The 10,971-nt window shown below is 45.1% G+C and overlaps 1 protein-coding gene across 1 annotated transcript; it reads left to right on the top strand.

Annotated features, from left to right (window-relative positions):
* The first annotated feature begins 6,062 nt into the window (after nucleotides 1–6,062).
* Spint3 (serine peptidase inhibitor, Kunitz type, 3) lies at nucleotides 6,063–9,824 on the top strand. Its single transcript, NM_001177401.1, has 2 exons — nucleotides 6,063–6,299; nucleotides 9,508–9,824. Exons 1-2 carry the CDS (start codon nucleotides 6,224–6,226, stop codon nucleotides 9,696–9,698), a joined length of 267 nt encoding a protein of 88 aa, NP_001170872.1. The 5' UTR covers nucleotides 6,063–6,223; the 3' UTR covers nucleotides 9,699–9,824.
* Nucleotides 9,825–10,971: the final 1,147 nt, after the last annotated feature.

Here is a 10,971-nt window from a genome sequence, read left to right as displayed (position 1 = left end):
TGTCTCAGAGTCTGAGCAACTCATCTGCCGTCTGCAGGTGTTCACATCTGTTCAGAGCCCTCTGCATGCAGGCTTCCCCATCTTCACAGCCCTTTGTGTGCAGATGTTCACATCTGTCCATTGTCCTGTGTATGCAGATTTTCACATATGTCCACATCCCTCTGTATGCATATTTGCATGTTACTATATAGAGACAAGCTCTAAAAATTACACACACATACACAGAAAGAGAGAAAGAGAGAGAGAGAGATACAAAGAGTATATTCATTAAAGTTTCAGAGTAAAAATCGAATATCTAAAATTCTGTGGTGATTTCACATACTAACAAAGTTACACAACATAGAAATTTAGAAAACGATCATATTTCATCAGTAACAGCAAAAAAACCATAGTTCTTCAAAGCAGCCAAAGGGTAAAGTTTGTGTATACCAAAAGCCACTAAGCATTGATGAAGAAAATTTAAAAAATAAAAACAAACTGGTATGTGAAGAATATCCTAGGTTCATAAAGAAAAAGAATTCATATTGTCAAAGTGTCCAAACTACTTTCAACCATCTATACATGCCACACAATACAAGCATTTTTAATGGAAAGAAGCTTCCTAAAATTCATACAGATCCATAAAAGACTTTAAATACCCAAAGCCATCTCTAGAAAAAAGAAGGATGTGACAGTATCTCATCTCTTGACTTTAACTTTTATTCCAAAGCATAATAAGCAAAATCAGTATCATAGCGTCGTTCACATGAGTCAGATACCGACTAAAGGGCTACATCAGAGAGCCACAGCTTTACAGACAGCTGATCTTTGACAGAGTGCCAAGGACACACAATCAGAGAAGCTCCTCTCTCCAACAGCTTGCACACAGAAAGCCAACAAGTATCCAGTAGTAAAAGAAAGGAACTGGACTCCTATCTCACGGAGCGTAACATCTTTTGAATGAGCTAAACGGATTCCTGAAAGAGAGATTGGTGACCCACGGCCACTGAAGGTGTATAACTAATCTAAACGTCCATCGACAGACAAATGGGTGAGCACACTAGGGCGGTGGCGGTGGAGGGATGGGGTGTTCCTCAGCCTTGACAAAGAAGGAAATACTGAAACAAGCCAGACCGGGAAAGACAAATTTTTCACACTCTCACTCTGTGTGGAATCTGGAGCGCAACTGTCACACTTACAACAGAGCAGAGATGATTTCCAGCGAGATGTTGGTGAACAAAGTTTGGGTTGTGCAAAATACGTGAATGCTGGAGTTCTAATATACAATATTGTAACTATAGTTTATAGTAGTATTTATAATAGTATTTTATCCTTGAAATTTACTACGAGGATAAATATCACCAAAAGCAGAGAGTAGCTGTGTAAAAGTGAGGGACATGTTGATGACTCAGGAGATGACAATATGTATACGTTCCAAATGCACCTTGCATTTTGTGCCATTTTCATGTGAACTGTATTTTAATACACCTGTTAGAAAACATTTACAATGAAGCCCAAATAGTTTCCATCAAAATAAAGTGTGCTGCAAGTGTTAGAAAATAGGGCATTCTTTTAAAATAACAGACACTGGCTGGCTGGCTCGGGGGCTGAGCATTTGCCACAGTTTGTTCCACAGAACACATAAGATGCCAGATGTGGTAGCACACATCTGTATTGCAAGCACTCCTGAGGTGAGAAGGGAGTGAGCACAGGAGTCGCTCAGAAGCTCGTGGGCCAGCTGGGCTGAAGAACACAGAAAAGCAGAAACGGTGTGACCTTGCTTCAGTGAGGTAGAAGGAGAGAACTGATTCCAAAATGCTGCTCTCCGATCCACAAGTCCACTGTGGCAGACATGAATATGAATACTCTCTCTCTCTCTCCCTCTCTCTCTCTCTCTCCCTCCCTCCCTCCCTCCCTCTCCCCCTCTCCCCCTCTCACACGCACACACACTCTCTCACACACCATTTCTCACACACTCACTCTCACTCACACACACACATACACTCACACATCATTCACATACACACATACACACTTGTCTTAGTCAGGGTTTCTATTCCTGCACAAACATCATGACCAAGAAGCACTTGGGGAGGAAAGGGTTTATTCAGCTTACACTTCCATACCGCTGTTCATCACCAGGGGAAATCAGGACTGGAACTCAAGCAGGTCAGAAAGCAGGAGCTGATGCAAAGGCCATGGAGGGATGTTCTTTACTGGCTTGCCTCCCCTGGCTTGCTCAGCCTGCTCTCTTATAGAACCAAGACTACCAGCCCAGAAATGGTCCAACCCACAAGGGGCCTTTCCCCCTTGATCACTAATTGAGAAAATGCCTTACAGTTGTATCTCATGGAGGCATTTCCTCAATGGAAGCTCCTTTCTCTGTGATAACTCCAGCTGTGTCAAGTTGACACAAAACTAGCCAGTACAACACTCATACAAACTCACTCACACACATACACTTATGTAGTACACACATACAGACACATACACACACACACTTACACCCAGGTACACACTCATTCAGGCACACACTCACAAATTCTTCCAGAGAGTCTGTGTTCAATTCCCAGCACCCATATAGTGAGTCACAACATCTGTAGCTCTGTTCCAGGAGATCAACGACTTCTTCTGCCTTTCTCAGATACTGAATACACACAGTGCACAGACATACAAGAAAGAAACACACATATTAAAAATAAATAAATAAAGATAGTACAGAAGAAATTAGAGGAACTATCAAATCACTGAGGTGGGTGGGAGAAGTAGGCTGTGTCACAGTGATGTGGTGTGGTGGCCATGGCCCCGGGAAACATTACTGGCTGTGTAGCCCTGATGTGTTTGCCTGTGTTTGCCTCTTTGTTCTCAGCTCTGCGTGTTTGGTTCTCCTAGGAAGCCTACCTCAGCTCTGTGCATCTTTAGAATCCAGAAACTACGATGGGTTGTATTGTGTTGAGAAGGCACATGTGTGAGACTCAGAAACCCCAAATTTAAACCTCATTGTTGTCCCCTAGAAACACCCTAGTTCACCACAGTATCCACCCTAGCTGGGACAGAATAGTGTGGAGGGATCCCCCTCTCAGGGCCTGTTTCTCATCCATAGTAGAAAAGTGATTGGCTAATGTGTCAAATCCTATTTCCACTTCTGAGAAAACATGGCGTTGAAGGAGTGTTGCCAGATCTGATAAACACTTACCACTCAGAATCTTTACTCCCTTCAGCCCTGACAACGTTTGATATACATGAATGACTGGAACAAACTGTCCCTGCCCCTGCAGCAAGGGGAGCCTTAGAAGTGGCTAGTGTGTGCTGTGCGCTGATAACATCTGCTCGCAATGAACAGTAATACCCTGACTCAGAAATAAATAACAATAAGTAATAGAATATTTGTTATTTAAATTAAATAAAAATATTCATATGACAAATAATAAAATAATAAATGAAAATAATAAATAAAGTAAATAATAAAATCATAGCCAGACATAGTGGTACAGACCTTTGACCACAGCACTCAGGAGGCAGCAGTAGGCAAAACTTTGATTTCTAAGCCAGCCTGTTTTATACAGTGAGACTCTACCCAAAAAATAAATAAAGACAATAACTTGTATCAATAGTAGCTACTATTATGATATATTAAGAACTCCTGAAATTCAATAACACAAAAATAATACAGTAATAAATAATTTGCAAAAGACATGGCTGAGAATATAATTCAAGTGGCAGAATGCAGGAGACCTGGATTTAATTGCCCGTGCCACAAGTCAAAGGAAACAAAAAAAATAGTGAAGGAAAGGAAAGGAAAAATGGGCAAAGACCCCAAAAGGCATTTTCCCTAAAATTTAGGAGCTAGAGGAGAGCTCTGCAGTTAAGAGCACGCACAGCTTTTATACAGGACCCGAGTTCGGTTCCCAGCCTTCAGGTTGGAGTCTCACAATCACGTGTAACTCCAGGGGAACCAATGGCTCTAGCCTACACAGACACCCATATTCATGTGTACATGTCCCCCAACACATGCATATACACAAAATTAAAAATAATAAAATAAACATTTGTTTTACAAAAGGATACACTGATTTTTAAAAAGTAAACTTCTGGGGTCTGAAATCTTTTTCTTTCTTTTAAGAAAGAAATCAACAGGGTTTTATATCACCCAGACTGACCTTTAACCTACAACTTAGCCAAGAATGACCTTGAACTTGTGATCTTCCCGCCCCAACTACCAAGTACCAGGATTGCATAAATCACACCTTGTTCTTATTCTGAACTTTTATTATTTCTGCTTAAATACACTGAATCTGCTCCTTTTCTAACCAGGTGTGATGGTTCCTAACTTTTAGCCCAAGTGTGTGTTGTTCCCATAATTCCCTGGAAGCTGTGCAGACAGCTTCTGACAGTAAGTCAGGGTCAGTGTAAGAGACTTGAGAAAGGTCTCTTTATTAAATGCCTGGCATGAATCACTAGAACTGAACAGACAAGAGACACAGCCACTGCTCTGAAACTTGCCCTCCACGTGACTGTGGTCACAGTAGTTTAACCTTCTTGCTTCATGGAGTGCTTCTGCATATTTTCTGTTGCTATAACAAAATGCCTGAGACTGGATACCTTATTTTAAGAAGAGGTTTACTTAGTTTAGGAAAAAAAAAATTGTAAGAGGGTGAAAGCCCAAGAGGAGGTGGCCCATCAGCTTAACTTTCAATGAGAACCCCACCCCCACCCACACTCCAATCAACTGTCACAGGATGGTTGGTGACATTATGCAAGGGGTATTTTGAAAAGAAAGAGAACATATAGCAAGATAGAAAGTCAGAGAAGCTTAGGTTTGCTATTTTCAAGGGTTTATTTTACTTTGAAATGTGTGAAGGCGGGGGCTGTTCACGTGTATACGGGAGCCCACAGAGGCTCTTTCAGTGCTGGAGTTACAATAAATGTGGACTGCCCAGCTTGGATACTAAGAACCCAAGTCAGGTCCTCTGCAAGAACAGTATACACTCATGGAGGCAGGAGAGATGACTCAGTGGTCAAAAGCACTAGCTGTTCTTCCAGAGGGGTCTAGGTTCAATTCCCAGCACCCACATGGCAGTCTGTAACCATCTGTAATTCTGGTCCTGGGGGATCCAGTACCTGCCTCTAGCTTCCGTGGGTACCAGGCAGGCATGGGCTACAGGCATATGTGCAGGGGAAACACTCATTCACATAAAAATAAAAACTTAAACAACAATAACAAAAAACCAAAACAGTCTATGCTCTTAACTGCTGAGCGACCCCTTCAGCCCCATGGCTTCCTCTTTTTATACCAGTTCACTCTCAGGAGAACTAACTGGGGTCTCATGAGAACATTAGTCTCTTTCAAGAACAGCACCTCCAGAGTACCTTGTACTGAGTTCCACCTCTTGAAGATTCAACCATCTCTCTGCAGTGCCACCTTGGGGACCAAGTTTCCAAGACTTGGACCCCCTTGTTGACACCCTCCCATCACGTCCAAATCTTCCTGGGCTTCTGTGTAAACTTCTTAGACAAACAGTGTATGAAGTGTATTCTGTGTGGTGCTTGGGAACACAGAGGCACACAGTCAGTAGTAACTGCTGTTCAGTTCCTGTTGCAGGGGCTTCTGTAATGAAACGGTGGTGGGTTGGCTTTGGAGGTCAGATCAGATAGATATGTCCAGGAGGAAAGAGACTGGACTGTTCCAGAAGAAGCCAGCCTGGTGTGCCCCAGCAGTGAGAGGTTAGTGAGCAAGGTTTGGGGTCAGCCCCTCCTCTTAGTCTCTTGTTGTTGGAAACCGGGCCGCGACTAACATGAACTGGGTTACACCTGAGAGGCAAACTGGGGCTGAAAAGAGCGGGAAAACTAGGTGGACGAGAGAGAAATGGAGCCAAGACAATGTTCTGATCAAGGCTCAAATGTTTAATAAAAGTCTGCACTTATAAAGAGGGAAACCCATCCCCTGTCATGCCAAGTTTCTTGATGTTGAGATGCTAAGTTGTCAGCACAGCCTTTTAGCAGAAAGTCACCAAATTCACAGGTTGCAGTTAACTTGGAGAAAATCTTGGAGAACCAGTTAGACCTCATGGCAGGTGGCAGGCAGTGTTACATCAGAGGAAACTAGTTGAGTCGGAGAAGCAGCACCTCGGGTGGCCCTGCCTCAGTGGCATATGGTCTGAACCAGCCTGCCTAGGCTGAAGGAGGTTACATCTTGTCTCTCTAAATAAGACAGCCCCAGGCTGGGCCACTGCTGGCAGACACCATGCAGCTCCAGGCCTACTTCTTCTTGTTCCTGATCCTCATCTTCTGCCAAGAGCTTTGCGCAGAACCAAATAATGGTAGGTATGGAATGGAGGTCTCAGTGTAGAGAGGCCCTGCGGTCAGGATCTAGTTCTGATCTCGCAGGATGGGGAGCCAGTTCAAGTCATCGACAGATACGGTCAGGTATCTGCTATGTGCCAGGCACCGTTCTAGGAGCTGAGTTACAGCCAGCAGCCAAGGACACCGCCTTTACAGAGTTTAAATTCTAGTGGGGGACAAAAGGCATTTAGCATCTGTGATTGCATAGTAGACAACGAGGGAGCCATAGCTAAAAAGAAAAGACCTCGTGGGAAAATGGGTTTTAAAGTTTGGATTTGTGGTGGTCAAAGTTAGACTAGGCAGGAGAGATATAAGCTCACATTTGATATTGAGAGAATTAGCTCAGTTGGACCTCCCTCCAGGCTCCTTCCTGGCTTTCTCAGCTGTAGCTTAAAAAGTGGCTGTTAGAAGATGAGCTCAGTGGGGAAGCACTTATTAGCATGTGCAAGCCCTAGGCTCCCAAATCAGTGGCATCAGGGTTCCGATGTTGGCCCCACTACTTAGAAGGCCCAGGTGTGTTGTTTGGTCTCTCTCTGAATGTCAGTTTCGTCCTCTAAAAGTTAAGAGTAATGGTTGTGTCTGCTTTCTTGATCACATCTGGTGTGTATAAGTGTGTTCGTGTAACAGTTCTCAGTGGCTCCACACGGAAGACTCTAGTCACATTTAGAACACACACTGTTACACACAAAAGTAAATGATTAAGTGATTTCCTCTTGGCTTTAATAGCAGGGAAACCAGGACTGAGAAATTTAAAAGCAGGTGGGACTTCACCTCCTGTTGAGTCCCCTGGGGTTAAGGAGGATGCTACTGTGACCAAGATGTCCTGGGAACACTCCAGCCTCCCCCCTATACACACACACACACACACACACACACACCACAAACACACACATCTGTTTCCATCCTGACTGGATACACTCTTTGGCTCTTTTCCCTTATCTTTTGTCTATCTTTCCCTTATCTTGTAAGGCAGGAGAGAACCTAAACCTTCCCCTGACTAGGCTGCTGCCAAAATTCCACCAAAGATGTGTTCAATAAGGGAGACAAGATGAGAATCTGCAGACCTTTGCTATGGACTGTGCTGGCTTTGTATGTTGGTACCCACCCCTGGCAGTGGGCTGCTCTTTCTTCACATAGCATCCTATGTCATGGCAGCTGCAGGGAAGAGACCCAGCGGTGCAGTGCAGAGGCAGAGACTTGCTCAGTACACACACACACACACACACACACACACACACACACACACACTCTAGGCAGGCCCTCGGCATCTTCCACTTGCCCCAAAGTTACTGTGAAGAGTAATTGCAGGGACTGAGGAGATAAACCATTCTGTAACGTGCTTTCCTTGAAAGCACAAAGATTTGATCTGCAGAACCTATGCCAAAAAAAAAAGGAAGGAAGGAAAGAAAAAAGAAAAAAGAGAGCCATGATGGCATGTTTGCAATCCCAGAGCTGGGGAGACAGAGACAGGGGATTCACTGTCCAGCCAGCCTTGCCTATTTGGTGAGCCCCAGACTAGTGAGTGACTTTGACAAAAGAAAGAAAGAAAGAAAGAAAGAAAGAAAGAAAGAAAGAAAGAAAGAAGAGAGAGAGAGAGAGAGAGAGAGAAAGGAAGGAAGGAAGGAAGAAGAGAAGAGAAGAGAAGAGAAGAGAAGAGAAGAGAAGAGAAGAGAAGAGAAGAGAAGAGAAGAGAAGAGAAGAGAAGAGAAGGAAAGAAAGAGAGAGAGAAAGAAAAAAAAAGGGCCAGGCAGTGGTGGTGCACGCCTTTAATCCCAGCACTTGGGAGCCAGAGGCAGGTGGATTTCTGAGTTCGAGGCCAGCCTGGTCTACAGAGTTCCAGGACAGCCAGGGCTACACAGAGAAACCCTGTCTCGAAAAACCAGAAAGAAAGAAAGAAAGAAAGAAAGAAAGAAAGAAAGAAAGAAAGAAAGAAAGAAAGAAAGAAAGAAAGAAAGAAAGAAAGAGAGAGAGGGGGGAGGGAGGGAGGAAGGAAGGAAGGAAGGAAGGAAGGAGAGAAAGAGAGAGAGAGAGAGGGAGGGAGAGAGGGAGGGGGAGGAGGGGGAGGGAGGAAGGAAGGAAGGAAGGGAGGAAGGAAGGAAGGAAGGAAGGAAGGAAGGAAGGAAGGAAGGAAGGAAGGAAGGAAGGAAGCAGGCTGGTCTGAATAAAGACTCCTAAGCTTTTACTTTGACCTTCTCACCATATGCGTGTGTCCAGTACACACACACACACACACACACACACACACGCATACACAGACAAAAATAGTAATTATGAAGATAAAACACATAGTGACTACGTCTTTGTTGAGTGCTTGCTGTGGGCAGAGGCTGGCCTGTGCTGGGGGCTAGGGCTGCAGGTTAGTGAGTAGGTCTGTGTTGCTGGGTCTCATTGCTTGAGAAGGAAAGGCTACTTAGTTCACTGTTATCCACTGACTTTTGAGCTGTTGGATTTCCTTGTTCTTTCTATCATTTGTTTTTGTTCGGTTTTGTTCCCTGTGTGTTGCAGTGATGGTGGTATTTTGTTGAGAGGGCTCTCACTGTATAGTCCTGCCTGGCCCGGCGCTCTCTACATAGACTAGGCTGGACCCCAACCCACAGAAATCCTCCTGCCTCTGCCTTTCCTGAATGCTGGGATTAAAAGTGTATTCCAGCACACCCGGCCTTTATTAATTATCTTTAGACTCTCAATTAGCCCCGAAGTGTGAACATTAGACTCCATTTGACAGTGAAGAAAACTGAAGGGATAGGTCCTTTGTTCAAGCATTGAACAAGTCTGTCTGTTCTGAAACAGACCGTGGGATGGGAGGCAGAAGCCTATGGGGTCCGACTATGGGAAATCAAATCTGAGGGGGCAAAGGAGACACAGTGCCCTGCTCCTTGTGTCAAAGACAGCAAACTGGAGACGTCCAAAAGTGAAGAGATGTCTCCAGTCTCATGCAGTAGTACGTGGCAAAGCTAGATGTGAATCCGTCTGAGTTGGGAATTTAGGTAAGGGAGTCTCTCCACTTCCAGAAGCACAGACCTTGGCTTCTGTAGAGCTGGATAAGGCTGGATGGGAAGGGGTGGCTGTCCTGGGTGACCTTGACCTTGAACCTTGTGGCCATGGAAACCTCCAGAAGAAGAGAGAGCAGCCGAGGGGCCGGGACAGGGATGGATTTGGTCTCCTTAACCACTCTTCTTCTTCCAGTGCCCAGGAAGTCCTTACCGCCTATGTGCATCCTTCCTAAGGACATAGGCGGATGCCGAGCTGTGTTTGTGAGATGGTACTATAACTCCAAAACTGGCAAGTGTGAGTGGTTCCGCTATGGAGGCTGCAAAGGCAACGAGAACAACTTCCCGAGCAGAAGTCAGTGCCAGGCAGTTTGCACCAACACCTGACTTGTCAAGCCAAGCCAGCCCTCCATGGAGTCAAGCTCCCTGGGGACCCCTGAAGGGTTTTGTTTGTGAATAATAATAATAATAAGTGCATTTCCCTAAATACATTTCCCTAAGATTCTGTCTATCTCCGAAATTGTACAGATGTTGTCATCATGTTTAAAACTCCTTCCTTACGGAGTGCACATATTGAAGTACATTGGGAAAATTTAGAAGTGCCATTCACTTCTTAGTATGAGTTACTCATTTTACCCGCCCAAAGAAAAATGCTTCAGCGTGAGTGTGCGAGCTGGAAGTCAAAGGGCCTAAACCGAACTCAAAAAATGACCCTGGGTGTAAGGGATGTTGGTGCCAGGCCCACGCTAAGCAGAAACAGGAAGAAAGGGGAGAAGGCACGGGAAAAAAACTGAAGATTTTAAGATCACTCTTAATGTTTAAAATAGGGAAGTTTTACCTATTACTAAAGTCGAGCCATGTCTTTTTGTCATACGGGAAGAGAGCTAAAGAGCCTTGATCCCAGGGTCATCTGGTCTTCCTTAAGCAGCAATCATTACCCTCTGAAGGAAGAGGAGGGTGGCATGGAGCTGGACCACTGTTATTTCAAGGATGCACAGGTACAAAGGTAGGCAGGGACTTCTTTTTAAACCACGGGGTGGGGCCAGCGAGATGGCTCCCTGGGTAAGGGTGCTTGCCACCAAGTCTGACCACCTGACCATGATCCCTGAACACTCACATAATGGAAAAAAGAGAACCATTTCCTGCAAGTTGTCTCTTCCTGAACCTAGTACTTGGCTAGCCTGGCTGACCAAGAAGATCTGGGAGTTAGCCTGTCTCCAGCTCCACCCCCGGGTATTCTGTTGCACTTAGTTGTTTTATACACGTGTGCTGGGGATTGAACTCAGGTCCTCTTGCTTGGACAGCGGGCACTTAGCTGACAGCGAGCATTCTCGCCAGCCCCCTGGATTGCTATGAATTACCCTGAGGGCTCGGAGTGTGTCTCTCAGCACTGTGGCTGGCACATAGACGTGCAACACATGGAGCAGTGGGTCTGAGTGATTTCAGAAGCATTCCCACACCTCTCTGAGGCCACGTTGTCTCCATGACCCTTGGAGAATAAATAACCAGCCCCACAGGCCTGGTGTAAGGACCCACTGGAGAAATCCTAACACCGCAGGGGCACACCTGAATTACTGTTCACAACTTCAGAACCAATCCCTCCCTGGATTTTGTACCTTGATGGCCCAGTTGTCCCGCACTGTCCCACCCATCTAACCCA

This window comes from Mus musculus, chromosome 2 (assembly GCF_000001635.26).
Source record: "Mus musculus strain C57BL/6J chromosome 2, GRCm38.p6 C57BL/6J".
NCBI classification, from domain to species: Eukaryota; Metazoa; Chordata; class Mammalia; order Rodentia; family Muridae; genus Mus; species Mus musculus.
The sequence above is the reverse complement of the archived record's forward strand: the minus strand, read 5'-3'. Positions and strand labels throughout refer to the sequence as shown.

What these genes read in the sequence shown, in the direction of transcription:
- Spint3 (NM_001177401.1), top strand. Translation starts at nt 6,224, where the DNA reads ATGCAGCTCCAGGCCTACTTCTTCTTGTTCCTGATCCTCATCTTCTGC. An exon ending in TTGCGCAGAACCAAATAATG is followed by an intron (nt 6,300 to 9,507) that starts GTAGGTATGGAA and finishes TTCTTCTTCCAG; the next exon opens with TGCCCAGGAAGTCCTTACCG.